General features: G+C 36.5%; 1 protein-coding gene across 2 annotated transcripts in view; it reads right to left on the bottom strand.

The window, feature by feature from the left end:
- Positions 1–1,325: 1,325 nt before the first annotated feature.
- The window catches only part of MSL2 (MSL complex subunit 2), a 36,189-nt gene continuing 19,046 nt past the window's right edge, over positions 1,326–18,468 (bottom strand). For both annotated transcript variants that reach the window (XM_045503558.1, XM_045503559.1), the window contains exon 2: positions 1,326–4,724. In XM_045503558.1, coding sequence (XP_045359514.1) covers positions 3,133–4,724 — 1,592 coding nt within the window. In that variant the 3' untranslated portion in view covers positions 1,326–3,132. The remainder of the gene's footprint in view (positions 4,725–18,468) is intronic.

Here is an 18,468-nt window from a genome sequence, read left to right as displayed (position 1 = left end):
AGAATAACTCTTTGAACCCCTGGGGAAAACTATAAAGAAAGATTCAGAAGGATAACACCTCATAACTGAGAAGGGATTTCCTCTGGAGAGGAATAAGGAAGAGGACTAGATATTGGGAATAAGAGGTTTACAAGAATCAAAAACTTTAGCCTTGTATATAATGTATTCTTTTTAAAAAAACTGTACCTAAACTTTTTTAGAAAGGAGAAAAGTTAAAATATCATCCAAGTATTAGATTCCAACACTATACTTTGAACTCCGTATTCTCTAAAGCATTTTTGTATTTGTCACCTATGATACGGGAAAGAAAATTTTATTTTTCATCTAAGACTTTTCTTCAAGGTCACCACAGAATTGTTTCAAGAATATGAAGAACAGAGTGAAATAAAAGAAATTCTTTATCCTAGATCCATATTATAGCTCTGCACAGAAATGTAGACTTAATGAAGCTAACCAAAAAGATAAATCACCAGCCATAAAAATTCTCTATCAACTAAGGTGAAAGATCATTTGATTACGTACATTAATAACAAAGACTCAAAGAACAAATGAAGATGTGTCATATTAAAAGCTGTTATTGTTTTGGTGGTTTCAAATCCTGATAAAGTAAATCCAGTTACTTCAGTAATAATTTCTTAATCATCCCTAGTTAGCCATTGGTCAGCATTCCTAAATAACTCATGGTATAAAGAAAAACAATATAAAAATCAAGGCACTGTAATTAATTATTCTTCCCCAGATGTATATAATATAGGCCATTCAGAGCATGCTATCCCAAACTCCTCAGTATTCTACAACATAGAATTAGAAAACTAACATTTATTGATAGAATTAAGGTGTAATACAGGTTTCCAAAAATGTGGCAGTGAGAATACCAGCATAAAAAAGAGAAACTTGTGCTAAAAACAACCTGAATTCATCATTGGCAATATTACATAACAATCAAGGCCCTCACATACTAATGATTTCCGCTTTGTCTATATTGCCAACCTCCCATGCATCAAAAAACACAAAACTAAAATTATCAAACTTGGGAAGCAATAAAGTATTCTATGAATTTTAAGATCATAATATTAGGAAAGTTTGGGAGATTTGCAAAATATATCCTAATCATCCATGTGTACAATCTCAGTTCTAGTCATTTTTGCAGTGATCATTAGTGAATAAAGAACAGATTTACAAGTTTATATAGAGGGCATCTGAGTTCAACACAAAACTGTTACAAACTTTAGGCAAATACATGTTGCATAAGACACTGCTAACACTTAGAGGAATTAAATAAAATTCCAAAACTTGGAAAGCAAATAAAGACAAGACAACTAAGAAGCATTTTCCACCATTTACTCTTGTTATCAAAAATAGTTCAACTCTTCTTGCAAAACAAAAACAAAATAGTACATACTGGACACATACATCACATTTTTCTTCCTATGGCTTTAGCCCACCCCCACCCCACCAAAAGAGACAAAAAAAAAAAAAAAAAAAAAAAAAAAAAAAAAAAAGGCCCAACAACAACAAAAACAACTCTACCTGACCACATTCACAGAAAATGACACCAGGATACACTACAAAACAGAAGGAGGTGTCATCTGCTCTGTGTCCAAAGGTTTCTTCTCCATGTCTTGTACTAGGTGAGTAACCATCATTGAACATGCTGTGTGCCAAATCAAAACATAACTTCAACATGTCAGATCTCATCAGAGATGGTGAACGTAGTAGAAATTGGAAATTTTCCAGCAGTATTTTTCTTTAAATAAGCACTGTCAAAGCAGCAATTCTTCTTTTAAATCATAAGGTCATTTCTTTACAACCTAGTCAGTCCTTGTTTTGTTTGGGCTGTGCTCTTTTCAAGCAACTGACTAGATTTCCCTTCAACAGAATGTTTGTACTTGTCTCCCCCATAAAAATTAAAGGGAAGACATGCATTTAAACTGAAACACAGTTTGTGCTTTACATGCAAAAGAGCATTCTAAAAAAAAAAAAAACAACCTCCTAGCTTCAAACCTACCTAAATGCACAGGCTTCATAAAAAGGCATTTTTATTTGGCCTCTATAAAGAAGCCTTCATAACAAATAGCACCGAAAGAGAAAGAAAGAAAAGAGAAGGGGCATATTCAAAACAAAGGATGAAACTATCAGAGGAACAAAAAAAAAAAAAAAAAAAAAAAAAAAAAATCAAAGAAGTGGCCAATAGCAATAAATACAATGCATAAATCTGGTTAAGTTTTGGGGCATTATTCCAAAATTATTTTAAATAAATCCCAACTTCTAAATAAAAATTTTTATAATTTTTTTTAAAATTGTCACATTTTATAATCTAAATTCAATTACCTTCAGAATAAAACTGCTCTTCTCCACTTCATTTATCTAATCATAACATTGCTAAAAGTGAAGGAAGGATTTCAAATTTTTTCCTAGAAATGAGTCAGACGTGAACTATAAAAGGGACTCAACTCAGAAGAGTTCTATAGCATAAACAGCTAAACATCTGCAGTCTGACAGAATTTCAGTTTGTTCACTTTTTAAAAGACAGATTTCAACATTCTAATGAGGGGCAAATTTTCTTTCATAATACTGCTGATTTAAGAACTGCTACATACACCAGTAGCCAATTTTCATGATCAGAAATGGTATTACATCAGCACAAAGGTTGAGCTGGACACATCAGCTTTTCAACAGGAGAAACATCAATAGCATCTGAAGGCAGCACTGAGTCTCCTGAACAAACTAATGGCTACTTTTTCACAAAATATTAGCACAATCTTTATGGACTGACTAGATACCACTTCCTTACACTTTAATCATAAACTTTGATTATGCACAAAGCATGACCATAAACAATGAGGTTAATGTTATTTTCCTTGCCAAAGTTCATTTTGTATAAATCAGTTGCATCAGCATTTGTTCTCAAACTATGAGGTTCTGTAAGAACTAAGGACATATAGTTGTAGGGTTACTCCTCCATTATCTGCAAACTATTTCCCCGACACTAACACATATAACTTAGCAATGAAAACACTTGATACAAGTGATCTATATGCAGGAGCTCCGGCAAGTTAAACCAACAAAACCATAGCTGCCGTAAAACTGTAGCTATTTCCCTACCAGAGGTAGGTTTAAAGACCCACTGATTTAACAGTCGAATCTCATGTCTATAGCTTCATCCAAACTTTTATCATCATGTGTACTGGCAGCTAAAAACGTTGTTACTGGGGACCCTGTGACATTAATTACACTGGTGCTGGTACTAGCATTGCGTACAGCAATGCTAGTCACATTAATGCCCAAAGTGAGCCTGGTCTGCTCCAAGGCCTTTTCTGGCACAGCAAATGCCTCCAGCTTCTTCTCCCCATTGGCCATATAGGAGTTTTGGCAGCCACGACATATACAATCTAAGCAGGCTTTGCGGTTAGAGTAGCAAGGGCAGCGTTGGCCGCGGCATGTAAGAACACTTGGATTTTGAGTAGCACGCCCACATTTACACCCTTTCTTTTCCTGGGGTTTTTTATACACAGTCTTGGTAGGACTTCCTGGCATAAAATGGTGACTAGGAATCTTTTCCTTTACTGTTTTGTCTTTTTTAAGAATACCTGGCTTGGTTTTAGAGTGAGATTTCTTGGATCCATGTTCATGACTCTTTTTCATGCTTTTAGTAGATAAAAGTACAGTTTTGCTGATTTTGGGTGTTGTGCCTCCATTGGGAACAGTTGCTATAGGTTGAAGAGAAATTTTGCTCTCTCGTTTCACTGTCACAGGAGCAGATGCCCCCAACGTTGGGCCTCGGATAATAGTAGAAATTGGAAGTGGCTGAACCTTCTCACTGTCACTTTCTGATCTGGATCGTTTTCTATTCAATTTTGCTACTTTCGGAGTTGCTGCCGTACATGATAACCCATGAAGTGCAGGGCTGGTGGACATAAAAACATTATGGCTAAGAGACTGGGAAGAAAGCTGCAGAAAAGGTCCATTGGATACAGTGGCTTCCAAGTTGGGCTGCAAATTAGGGCAACAAACCTCTGTATTTGAAACAGTTTCTAAGCTGCGAAGCACTTCCTCAACACTCAGTAATAAAGAATCACCAGGTTTTATATCTTCACTGAAACTGCAGATATCAATGCCTGTGGAGCATAAGTCAGTGGCTACTGTGTCACAGACAGGTGGCAAGCTGTCGGACAGATCCTCAGTTTTTATGTCAACAGTGTTACATACATCAATTGTGTTTGAATGTTCAGGTGAAGGAATATTTATACCAAATCTATCTATCGAAAGCCCATTATAAGTAGGCAAACCATTGATAACAGAACTGCCAATAGCAATGCTGAGGGTGCTTTCAGATATTGGAGATAAACTAGCTTGAGGATCAGCTGTGGGTTCTGAGGTCGAAGGTAAAGGGGAATGTGTTAAACACAAAGTAAAGGATGAATCTGAGGGTTTTTCTGTCTCCTCACAAAACAATGATCCATCATTAAGCAAAGCCAAAATATCAGAAGAACAGTCGACCGCTTCTATTATATCCCGTGCCAATGTAGTCTGTGTTATATATTCACATAGTTTTTTGTAGCAGTTCACTAGGATGCTTAACTGCTTGTTTTCCTCAAATTGCTCATAGTCTTTGCACCAGCTACATGAAGGTTTCATCATCATTTTCTTGCCTTTACAAGGTTTGCAGACATAATGTTGGCAGGTGGAGTTGGTGGGTGCAATAGGATCTTGTAGCAAATGTCCTAAGAGGGAAAAAGGAGGAAAGCAAAGATTTTAGTAAAACAAACTTATGACTTCATATACTGAAGTTAAGATGAGATTTTAAGTAATCTATTGAGATGGGTTAAACTCACCAGACCAGGTAACAAAAAACAGATCTTACAGGAAATGGAAAAATACTCAATAGTGTACTTCACTTCCATGCCATATTCCCCATTCCTTTATCTCAAACCAGAATCTTCCTTGATTCTATGTTTCTCTCCCAAACAGTATGTTCTGGTCCACTTTCTTATGCTCTTCTCCAAAGGCTATAAAGAGGTGAAGATCAGTCACCAAAAGCACAAACTAAGCTTAAAACCCTTGGAACTTCAACCTAATGCAACACAATAATGCTACAACGTACTGAACAAAATCATACTATTTTGTATTAAACATTGGGAAAGAGAGACACTTAGTCCCCACCCTCATTAAACTCTGTTGAAGGGTATTAGTCAGTACCAAGGCATCTTCACCCAAAAAAGTATAATTTCAAACCATTTTACATTGTATACACCAATCATAAACTAAGATTAAAATATAGTTAAGATGAAAAAGAACTATGTTCATGTATCAAAAGAAAAAAGGAAGTACTACACTAAACTCAAATTGTTCTCCTACAGAAAATCAAAATACAATGACAAAAAAAAAATATGTTTAAATGTTTCAAAAGGAAAAAGGGGACATATTACCTGACTCAAATTCTTCTGACAAAATACAAAACGATCCTAGTCATAAACCACAAATATCTGAAGTAAAGCAGTATCGTATAAAAGTGAAAGTAGTCTTCCAACCAGATATAACTCCCAAATTAAAAATGACCTGTGTAGGTTGTGTGTCAGGAAGGGGAAAGCAACTAGATTCAGTCCCTATTTCCATCCTACTCCTCAAAGAAGCAATGTGCTTGGTCCTCAATTCAGGACAAATAGTTAGCAATAAAATCAAAGCAGCACCTATTTTCTCATACAAACTATGTAATTTAAGACTTAGGCATAGGAAACAAGGTACTTTGAATTATAGGCAAGTGGAATCAGCAAACCTTCTCCCTTAAAAGCAATTATAAACCTGAAATTTTTTTTACAAAATGAGTCATTTTCATTTCCAAAGACATAAAATTATTTGAGAAGCATTTATGTTTGAAAAATGCTTGATTTTTATGCTAATATGGATGTAAATTTAAAAAAATAAAATTTAAAAAAAGTAAAAATCAAATATTAAAAAAAATTTTTTTAATAAAAAAATAAAATAAATAAAGTAAAATAAAATAAAAAAATAAAATAAAATAAGCTTGATTTCAACTAACAACATTGAGAATCTGTGGTGTTCTGGTCTGGGGCTGCCCAGTTCTCCCTGACCACCACCCAGCTCCATCAGTGTTACCCTATGAGGACCAGAAGCTGCTATGATGGCAGGGGACTCACTCCATTTTTAGTGCAGAGGATAAAGCCAAGACCCAGAGACATGATCACTCAAAGTGACTTCTCGGAAGCTACTCAGCTGGAGAAGGCAAACAGCACAGTTCTTAGCAGCCTGAGGCTGCATAAGCCCAAGTTAAACACAAGATGAAAATTCACCCCGGGGCGCCTGGGTGGCTCAGATGGTTAAGCGTCTGACTTTGGCTCAGGTCATGATCTTGCAGTTTGTGGGTTTGAACCCCACGTTGGGCTCTGTGCTGACACCTCGGAGCCTGGAGCCTGCTTCGGATTCTGTGTCTCCCTCTCTCTGCCCCTCCCCTGCTCATGCTCTGTCTAGGTCTCTCAAAAGTGAATAAATGTTTTAAAAAAAAAGTTAAAAAAAAAAAAGTTAAAAAAAAAAAAAGAAAATTCATCCCAAGTTGATCTATAAATTCAATGTAATCCTTATGAGAATCTCAGGTGAGTTGTTTTGTTTTTTTTTTTAATTGATAGATTGTTTCTAAAATTCTTTTTTTTTTTTTTTAATTTTTTTTTTTCAACGTTTATTTATTTTTGGGACAGAGAGAGACAGAGCATGAACGGGGGAGGGGCAGAGAGAGAGGGAGACACAGAATCGGAAACAGGCTCCAGGCTCTGAGCCATCAGCCCAGAGCCCGATGCGGGGCTCGAACTCACAGACTGCGAGATCGTGACCTGGCTGAAGTCGGACGCTTAACTGACTGCGCCACCCAGGCGCCCCGATTGTTTCTAAAATTCTTAGGGAATCAGAGGACCTGGGATAGCCAGAACAATTTTTTTAAAGAGCAAAGTCAGAAGACTTATTCTATCAAATTCCAAAATCATCTTTAAAGCTACAGTAATCAAAACAATGTGGTAGTGCCAAAAGGATAAGCATATAAATCAATGGAAAAGAGAGTCCAGAATGAAAATTCTTACATTTATAGTCAACTGATTTGTGCAACGAGTGCCCAGATAATTCAAAAGGGAGAGTATTTTCCACACATCACGTGGGACAATTCAATACTCAAATGCCCAAAACAAAAACCAACAACTGTTCAGATCCTTATCTTACAACACACACAAATATTAACTCAAAATGGATCACAAACACCTAAACGTAAGACCTAAAATTCTAGAAGAAAAACACAGGAGAAAATCATAACTTTGGGTTGGGCAAAGTGTTAGATGTGACATCAATACACAATCTTCAAAAGGGAAAAAAATATAAGATGGATTTCCACAAAATTAAAAATGTGTGCTTCAAAAGACACCATTAAGAAAATGAAAAGATAATCCACAGACTGTGAAAAAGTATTTGTAAATGTATTTGTAAATACATTTGTATTTGTATATACAAAATACATTTGTATTTGTATATACAAAATACATTTGTATTTGTATATACAAAAAAGTATTTGTAAATGTAAATTTGAAAAAGTAAATGATAAGGGGCTTATAACATATTAAAACATTTCGTACAAATGAGTAAAAAGACAACTCTATTTTAAACATGGGCAAAAGATTTAAAGAAACATTTCACCAAAAAAAATGAATGTCTAATAAGCACATGAACACATTCTCAATATCATTAAAAGTAAAACCTTACCACACTGCTACACACCTATTAGAAAGGATAAATTCAAAATGACAGAAAGTACACCAACAGTTGGCAGAGATGTGGAGACACTAGAACCCTTCTGTATTGCTGGTGAGAATGTAAAGTATAAATCACATTGAAAAACAGTCTGGCAGTTTCTTAAAAAGTTAAACATACATTTTACCATATAAACCAGGAATTCTGCTCCTAGGAACCTTCTCAAAGAGAAATGAAAATATACATCCATATAAATGTGAATATGCAAAGCTGCATTACTCACAATAGACAAAAACTGGAAACAATCCAAATGTCCATCAACTGGTAAGATAAACAAAATGTATATATTCATACAACAGAATACTGTTCAGCAATTAAAAGAACCACTGGTATACATGCTACAACATGATTAACTTTAAAAACATGCTAAGTGAAAGAAGCCAGATGTAAAATAGTACATTACTGTATTATTTCATTTATATAAAATATCTAGAAATAACAAAAGTGGACAGTGGCTGCCTAGGGCTGGGACCAGGAACCAGGATTAACTGTAAATGGGCACAATGGAACTTTTTGGCCGTGATGAAAATGTTCTAATATCCTGGCAGGGTGATGGTTGCACAGCTCTAAAATTAAAAAAACAAAAACAAAAACAAAAAAAACAAAGCACCAGTAGTTATGAAATCCAACCTTCCACTCAATATAAGACTTCTTAGAATAAATACCCTTGAATATATTTAAGGTAGGATGGGGAAGATATGAATATAGAGATATATATGTATATGCTTAAAAGAATAAGCTGTAAGGTTAAAAGAATACCCTACCTATTGGAGAGAATGAACAAAGCAAACAGGGAAAGAACTACACTATTCTGGGTTTAACCTGTTTTGTAGCTTTTAACTTTCAAACCATGTAAATGTTTTACATAATTATATAACAAACTTTTTTTTTTTAATTTTTTTAATGTTTATTTATTTTCGAGACAGAGTGGGAGACAGACTTCTTCAATGCAGGTTCTGCAATATCAGTGCAAAACCCAACATGAGTAAGAACCAATGTGGGTAAGAACCCACGAACCATGAGATCATGACCTGAGCCAAAGTCAGACACTCAACCAAGGCCACCCAGGTACCCCACAAACTAAAAGTTTAAAAGAAATCCCTAAAAATGAAAAACAAGTAATTATAATTTTATACCAAATTGATGGTATAACCATTCAAAGATTAACTATTTTAAATGACTTTATAACACAGAAAACTGACTAATCCTAGCATCCTTGTTTTGTTTTTTCAGTAATCGCAATGTTGGTAAGTGTCAGTAGTTACTGTGAAAGTGTTGATGTCTATTGTAGGATAAAAGTATATGTGGATGTCCTTGAAAGTCTGTTTTTTGTGGTTTTTGTAGTAGGAAGAAGTCAGAAGATAGAAAAAGTTAAGCAGAAAATCCTGTAGTTCTGAATTTCAAATGACTTATCAGTATAAATTCATGTTTTCTTCTTAAATATGGAGATTTCCTAGCACTACACACTGAAAAGGCCTGGAAGCAAGGGACTAACCCCAGTAGCAATAAACTCAGATAACGGTACTGAAAAACAATTTCCTATTCAAAGGAATCAGGGCTTCTTGGACAAATAACTGTTTCCAGAACTGTGACATAAATTAGACAAGATGAATTTTGATTACCTTGTTACTAGAAAGCAAGGAAATTATCAAAGATCATAACTGTGTTAAAGGGACTCAGGAGCAAACCTGAAGAGGTTCCTGCTGACCAAACATGAACAAATCTGAACATGCATAAATAAAATGGAATGAAGCATATCTAAAAAGTTCAAATCTCTGAGTTCATGGATGGATTTAAGGGAGGGAGGGAGGGAAGAAGAAAAGAAGGAAGGAAGAAAGGAAAACTCAGTTTCAGGATGCTAGTGAACCAGCTCATTACTTTCAAAAGTGGTAAATAAAGAACAAGCATTCTTCAAGTATTCTGACTTAACTATATATCAACTACACTACCAAGTAACCCAATCATAGATGAAAAGTTTCTCTTTACAGGAATAATGCAGCTAATAAATGAAGAACACATGATATAATTTGAATGTCATCATTTTCTAACCCCTAATAATATGCAAATTGTACAAGCTAAGTGGTAAGGACTGCCTTCATTCTATCACTGATCTTTACAACAGTCACTTCAATCAAAACTCCCCCTGAAATACCAAACACCTTACACATCTTTGTATCCCTTTCTGAGGTATTAGGAGAGTATGTCTAATACTGAGAACTGAAAATAGACTAGAAAACATCCAAAAACTCTGATTCAGTATTCCACCACCACTGAGTTCTTAAGAATCTCCATTACCTGGTTTCATATTACCTACTGGATTGTCCAATCATTCCCCAACACAAATACTTTGATCTGTAAGTACCATTAAAGATGCCTTAGCCAATCTTGTTTTATGCACTCAGCTAATCATCCTAACTCCCAAAAGCTTCCCAGAGGGTTCTTTACACTTCACAACAAAGGCAGCTCCAGCAATAGGAGGAAGAACTGAAAAAGGTTCAGGGGGTTCTTAGAGTTAGGTAAGTGTTAGCCATATACCTATTATATGCCCCCAAGGAAACTCCTCCCCACCATCCAAAAAAAGAAATGTTAGATAACACTTCTACAACTGTAAAAATACATCTTATCATAAAAAATAAAATAGATGGGCATTATGAATCAAGGGGAAATGTATCACTCACTGCAGACTCTACTATAAAAACTGAGGAGGAGGGACACCTGAGTGGCTCAGTTGGTTAAGGATCTGACTCTTGATGCTCTGGTCATGATCTCACGGTTCGTAGGTTTGAGCCCCACAGCAGGCTCTGCACTGACAGCACGGGGGAGCCTGCTTGGGATTCTCTCACTCTCTCTGTGCACCTCCCTGGCTCGTGCACACTTGTGCTCTTTCTCTCTCAAAATAAATAAACTTGGAGTGCCTGGGTGGCTCAGTCGGTTAAGCGTTCAACTTCGGCTCAGGTCATGATCTCATGGTTCGTGGGTTCAAGCCCCGTGTCAGGCTCTGTGCTGACAGCCCAGAACCTGGAGTCTGCTTCAGAGAGCCTCTCTCTCTTCCCCTCCCCCACTCACACTGCCTCTCTCTCAAAAATAAACAATTTTTTTTAATAAACAAAAGTTAAAAAATTTTTCTAAGTTTAAAAAAAAAACTGGGGAGAATTTGCAAAGTTTAATTTTAGCTTTGATCATATTCCACATAGTTTCACATTCAAGTGCAAAAAATAACTTGCTCAAAAGAACACATCTGATTTCAAAAAATGTATTGTTCGTGATAGAAAAATTTCTCACTGCATTGCCTTGAATCCTGAACCTGCAATATATCACAGGAAATATTTCCTTTACATAATACAAGTTGTCTAGTAACTAAATGAATTGGATAATATGTGCTCTGTTCTAACATTAAATGATGCTATACTGACCCCAAAAGACTAACGACTCAATACTCATATTTTTACTTCTCAATTAAAAAAAGTTACTAATTGTTTATCTGTTCTCCCTCTTATTAACTGTTCCCATCCCCAAATCAGCCAATTATAATTTGAAACTAAGTCTTAGTTTTAGATTACCACAATGGCAATTCTAGGAATTTCTGGAAATACAGAACTGCAGGTAATTAATTTACTAATATACATAATACCAGATTTTTTAATGTTCTTAATTTTGTGAAACTTTTTATTACAATAAAATTTTCAGACAAAATCAGAAAATAGTACAATTACCCCTCATATATTACCACCCAAATTTAATAATTATCCAGATTATGCTACATTTGCTTCATATACCCTTTTGTTAAGTATTTCAAACAAGTCCCAGATCGTTAATTCACTTCTCTATATATATACATCAGTATTAATCACTACAAAATACTTTTTCTTCTAAGCTGCAATGCCATTATCACACCTAAATCAACAATCTAAGTAATTTTTAAGCCATACTTAGCTTTGAGAAAAAACTTTTAAAGCACTAGAAAAGGGCTTTAATTCAGCCATCAAAAACATATTTCATAGGGGCGCCTGGGTGGCTCAGTCGGTTAAGCATCTGACTTCGGCTCAGGTCATAATCTCGCGGTCCATGAGTTCGAGCCCCCCATCAGGCTCTGTGCTGACAGCTCGGAGCCTGGAGCCTGTTTCGGATTCTGTGTCTCCCTCTCTCTGACCCTCCCCGTTCATGCTCTGTCTCTGTCTCAAAAATAAACGCTAAAAAAAAATTTTTTAAACAGATTTTATAAATTATACTTTTCTCAATAAACATGCTTTTTAGCCATAAAACTTTCCCACAGATTTAACATACATCATTCAAATCATTACTTTTCAGTATTAGTATATCAAAGCTAGCATTTGGATTGGTTGCCATGCATTTTATCCCTACCACTGAAGAGAATAAATGCATCAAGATTTACAGAGCAGCTTAAGTTTGAAAGACCACCACCACCAAATTAAATAAACAAATTTTAACTAGGTCCCACATCAGCTTGCCCCTTCTCCATTCAAGGAAAAGGTACTCCTCCCTGGCATAAGCAAACAAGAATATCATTAATCTCCGAGCAAACTCTTCAAAACACATAAATGATCCCAATTTTTAAAAAAGCAACTAACTGGCAATTCATTCACTTCAAAATACCACTGGTAAAAGTAGCCATACTATACATTTTATGTTGACATGCAGACTACCAAGTAAATTAGGTCTTACTCAGGTACAAAAGCAAGATCTGCTTCTCCACTTTAACTGTGACAGCACTTAATTCCACTAATATTTTCACCAGATTACTGGGGAAAATTAAGTTTAGGGAGTGCAGAGAGGGGACACAAGAAAAAGAAAAACTGATTATTGCTCAAATGTTTAGCAAAAGTTGTTAATGACTAAAAAATGATCCAGTGAGCACTGGAACTGGCAATAACAATAAAATAAAACCTACAATGGCAAAAGCTACTACAGGTTAAAATGTAATATAAACAAATTAGACATGAACAACAGAGGGACTAAAGAATCACTGGTTCTCACTTTAGAGTTTATATGGGAAAAAAAGATCCCAATGTAAGTAATTTCTGTAAAACGAAAACTGATTTAAAAAAATGGAAAATGGTGGGGCGCCTAGGTAGCTCAGTCAGTTAAGCATCTGACTCGATTTTGGCTCAGGTCATGACCTCAACTGTTTGTGGGATTGAGCCCTGCAATGGACTCTGAGCTGTCAGTGTGGAGAGCCTGCTGAGATTTACTCTCTCTCTCTCTCCTCCTCCTCCTCTCCCTCCCTCCCTCCAGCATGCACTCACTCTCTCAAAATAAATAAATAAACTTTTAAAAAACAGAAAATGGTTTAAGGAATTAATCTATCTCAATGGCTTAATTTTGGCATTTGACAAAAATGGATCATATAATTCTAAGTAAAATGGCATATGCACAAAAAGAGCATTTATCAGAACCAAAACATTCTGTATTTATCACGAACCCCTCTCCAGAACTCCTCCCAGAAATGCTTCTATTATAGCAACAAGGAATGCCTAATCAATAACCTCAAATAATGCAAGTAATTTTATATAAATCTTACTTGTATCTGAGATGATACTTGAGGATCAGGAAAAATTAGCCAGACTCACATGAACAACATCCTGAAATGCCACTATCAGAAAGTGAAAAATGCACACAGGCAGGTCATGGTTAATGATTAAAACCATAATACCACTTCTCAAGAAGCATTCTTGGAAGCTAGAATATTAAACACTCAAGGAATCCACAAGAATACACAAATCTTACAATACTTATATATATGGGAAAATATCTGGGAAGAGGAGAAAAAAAGATCAATCTTTTTAAATAATACCTCAACCAGTTTTACCAAAATAATGAAAGAGAAAAATTAAAATAGTACAGAACCCACCAATTGTAAAATATGTGGCATCCTACAAAAGACAGGAAGCAATTTTTTGTTTTTGCTTATAATGCAAGCAACATAAAACAGACGAGATACCACAAAAGATACATTCCTATATATTAACTCAGTAAAATGTTTCCCTAACAATCTAAATTTGCTTCCCAACAAATGGACCCATATCAAAACTAATTAGGAAATAAAAAGCAACCATTAACTCTTATTAAAGTTATAAAGCAAAGGGAAGAAAAGAATAAATGACAAAACTTTACTTGCTAAAATGAAATCATTATATTCCACAAGATTTTCTTAAAATCATTCCTGAAGAAACTTAAGAAAAAAATAGTACTAACTGGTTATCTTAAAATACTCAAAAAAAGTAGAGTTCTTAAATAGAAAGTTTTCCAGTTTCACGCATATTACTGAATCAAGCAATTACTTTTGAATAAGTTAAGGTACATTTCATCAGCCATTCCTTTCCAAATGGCACAGATAACTTCACTGACCACCTTGAGTATGTCTACAGTCACATAAACAAAAAGAAATACTGACAAAGAGAGGGGAGCTTTATTAAAAGCAAGAAGAATGTTGTTGCCAGCCAAATGACATTGCTCTGAAGCTTTTGGATCCAAGACAGGATGGTAACTTATAGCAATGACAAAACATTTGACTGAATGATGACAGGTGGCACACTTGATCTTGGAAAGGCACTCTCAAAATGCTGCAGGCAGAAAATCAAGTATTTTGTTTAGGAATGTAGTCTTGGATTCTGCTAGGCACATCTTTCCTCAACCATGAGGGCAAGACTTTTGTATAGACTCAATCTAACCGTATTTGTTTCAAATATACTTCATAGACTTCCATTCTCTACAGTATGACCACAAAAGAAAAATTGGCCATATTTTTAAAATTCTCAAGAAAAATCAATGAAAACAGGAGTCTGATCTCAAATGGGGTGAAGGTCAACTTTCAATTTACATAGGCAATAAAAACAAGACAGCAGAAATACAAACAATGAATGATGGGAGAAGGAGGGAAAAAGCTAACTAAATGCCAAGATCTTTGTTCAACATGTTTAAGAAAGTATTCCTCTTTTTATCCCATCCTAAAACAAGTCCTAATGATTTTTTCTGTATGTTTGGCACTATAAAATTAAATTTTTTATTACATTACTACACAATTTTATCTTTCAACATTTGCCTGGATATTTCCCAGAAACATGGAAAACTGGTAGATGTTAATCCTTTAAAGTTTGGCAAATCTGTTATAAATCAAAAGAAATTTTAAAGTTCATCAGTGTTGGAAGTCAGGTCCCTAGCCACTCAAACTCTTTTTTTTTTTTTTTTTTTTTAATTTTTTTTTCAACATTTATTTATTTTTGGGGGGACAGAGAGAGACAGAGCATGAACGGGGGAGGGGCAGAGAGAGAGGGAGACACAGAATCGGAAACAGGCTCCAGGCTCTGAGCCATCAGCCCAGAGCCCGACGCGGGGCTCGAACTCACGGACCGCGAGATCGTGACCTGGCTGAAGTCGGACGCTTAACCGACTGCGCCACCCAGGCGCCCCGCCACTCAAACTCTTAAGTGTGCCAGAAGTTTCCCTGGGGCACTCAGGATTACCACTTGCAGAGAAAGGAAGGAAAAGGAAAGAGCTGACAAAGATCAAGTTAGCCTGGGATAGAATCACAACAAAGGCCTCAGATGACCCCACTGGAAGCTCTGAAACTCAGAACTAAATAGGGCTTAAGGATGCCCTACGTTGAGGCAAGGGATCCAGGTCTTTAATAGACTGGTCTTCAGACACAGGCTACTCCCAGGAAGGGGTGTGAGCTTGACTGAGAGGTTCTCTTCGTCCAAGGGCAATTCCCAGGAAGGTCTGACAGCCCCATCAACACTCTCAGTGATTAAGAGAATGAAGTCTTTCAATCTTGAGTGGGGATTTGGGTACTGCATATATGGCATTCATTATAATTAGTTAATTCTGTTAACTGTCCAAATCTGATCAATTTTGAGTAAATATATGTAATGAATAATAATGATGTGCTTTTAAAAGAGACTTGGCCTGAGGTGCCTGGGTGGCTCAGTCAGTTGAGCATTGACTTTGGCTCAGGTCTTGATCTCATGGTTAGTGGGTTTGAGCCCCGCTGTCAGGCTCTGTGCTGACAGCTCAGAACCTGAAGCCTGCTTCAGATTCTGTGTCACCCTCTCTCTCTGACCCTCCCCCGCTCCCACTCGCTCTCTCAAAAAAAAAAAAAAAAAAAAAAAAATAAGAGACTTGGTCCTCCATTTTATTAAAGCTATAAAGGGACTATCTAGGTTCTTTCCAGTCCTAAAATTTGATGATTATAAGATTTTATGGCAAGATTCACAGAGTGTATCAAAAGTCTTACCGTTGGCTATCATTAATTATTGAGGTCACAGAAAGTTCTATTTGGTATGTTAAAATTTTCTATAAAAGTTTCAAAATAAAATCCAATAAATGTGCAAATTACCAGAGGCTTTACATATTTAAATATTCTCCCTCTTTCCCCACTTCCCACTGTCCTCACACCCACTCCTGTCCAACATACACACACACAAACACCCTTTTCTTCTTTCCTCCAAGGTAAGTCTTCCATCCTCTACTGCTCTGGCTCCAATCCTCCCTTCATCAGTTACCCAACTAACTATTCATACCTTTTCACATTTCTACTTTCAACCTTCCTTCCCTATAGCAATTTCCCTTCCAGTTGTTCATATACTAAAGTATTTCCCTAGACTCAATCTTCTAAAGGAAGGTAAAAATTGCTGCTCTCAAACCAATGGGCATTTCTTGTTGATCATTCTTCCTTAAAAGGAAGGGTTGCTCTCCTCTGTACTCTCCTAACACTGTCTCCTCAACGTCTTACGTCTTCTTCTTCTGTTGTCTCCTAAATTTCAGTATTCCCCATGTTTCTGTATTAAGATCCATCCTTCTTACTCCATTCCAGCGTTCCACAGTAATCTTGGTTCACAGACCCCTTTGAGAATCTCATTATACACACAGGCAAAAAAACAAATTGCTGTATGGAATCTCATAGGGATCATGAATCTTTCTGAAGGAGAGATACGATACCCCAAGTTAAAAACTGCTCCACACATTCCTTCCAGAGTGATTTGCCCATAAAGCTGGTTCAAGGGGCGCCTGGGTGGCGCAGTCGGTTAAGCGTCCGACTTCAGCCAGGTCACGATCTCACGGTCCGTGAGTTCGAGCCCCGCGTCAGGTTCTGGGCTGATGGCTCAGAGCCTGGAGCCTGTTTCCGATTCTGTGTCTCCCTCTCTCTCTGCCCCTCCCCCGTTCATGCTCTGTCTCTCTCTGTCCCAAAAATAAATAAACGTTGAAAAAAAAAATTTTTTTTAAATAAATAAATAAAAAAAATAAAGCTGGTTCAATTACCATTTATAAACTGAATCTTTACCTCTGGCTCTAATCTTCTCTCCTAAGTCCAGACCCATTTATCTAACTGCCTACCAGGAATCTCATCTCTCCTTTGATCACTCAAACTTAACAAGGGGAAATATAAACATACTTCCCCTAACCCCCCACCTAAAAACCTGCTCCTCCTCCTGCATCCCTTATTCTTTTGGATGCTGACATTATTCACCCAGAAATCAAACCAGATAAACTTGATACACCATCTAGTCTCTTCACCAGAATTCCACATCTGGGCTCCAGAGTCTCACTGCATGTTTCTAAGTCTGCCAGGTCCACCCTTCAGGTTTTATCCCCATGACTACTCCTGCCTTAACTGAACCCTCATCATTTCTTACCCTGAATACTGCAAGTTTTCTAGCTTCTCTTCCTGCCTTGACTTCACCTGCTCCAGGCCACCTTCCACACTACCACCAAGTAATCTTTCTAGAACACAAGTCTGATTTTGTCTCTCTTTTCAAAACCCCTCATAAAGACATAAAAAATGTAAAACAAAAAACCTTTAACCAGCCTTTAAAACCTTTAAGCAGCCTTTAAAAATCCAAGGACCTTTCAGAATCTGGCCCCTACCAAACCTCCCCACCCAAAACTTCATACCATCAAGCTTTTTCCATCTCCATTCCATTCCATACAAACTCCATATTCCATCCTCAGCTACCATTGGACACTCCAAAACATGCCATGCTTACTCATTCCTCTGTGAACTGCTCTTCCTAGAATGTCCGTCCTTCCTTGTGAAGTAAACTATTCTTAAAAATCAACTCAAATATGACCTCCAAGAGGAAGCGTTCCTTAATTCCAACCCCGCAGCTTATTTAAAAAGCACTCTGCACAGTCGCCTAATGTATCACTTCTCACAATATATTGTCACCATTCACTTGGTTTCATTCAAGGCTAGAAACTTATTTAGCTCTCTATTTTTAAGCCCATGTTGGCACATAAGCCAGCACCTAATAAAGTACAATGAATGAATTACAAAAAGCACATTAGAGCTGGAAGCGACCTTGGAAATCAACTTGTGCCATTTTAACCCAGATGGACTTTCATAAGATTACATAGCTTGTTACTGACAAAAAGAAATAGAAGCAGAATCTACTGATTCCCAACCTAGGGTTTTTTCTACTTACCCAGCATCATCCCTACTTCTGCTATTAAGTCCATGACATCCACTGAGACATTTCAGTTTCCTTCACCAAAAAGAATGATCACTGAAACTGGGCCATAGGATAATCAATAATTAACCATAAGATGTGAAACCTTTTGAAGGGAAAGAAGAAACAGGCATGGGTACTGGCAATAATGGATACTGGGGGGTGGGGTAGGACAGAAAAAGTGACAGTAAGGGGAGGA

Source organism: Leopardus geoffroyi, chromosome C2 (assembly GCF_018350155.1).
Source record: "Leopardus geoffroyi isolate Oge1 chromosome C2, O.geoffroyi_Oge1_pat1.0, whole genome shotgun sequence".
NCBI lineage: Eukaryota > Metazoa > Chordata > Mammalia > Carnivora > Felidae > Leopardus > Leopardus geoffroyi.
This window is presented reverse-complemented; position numbering and strand designations above follow the sequence as displayed.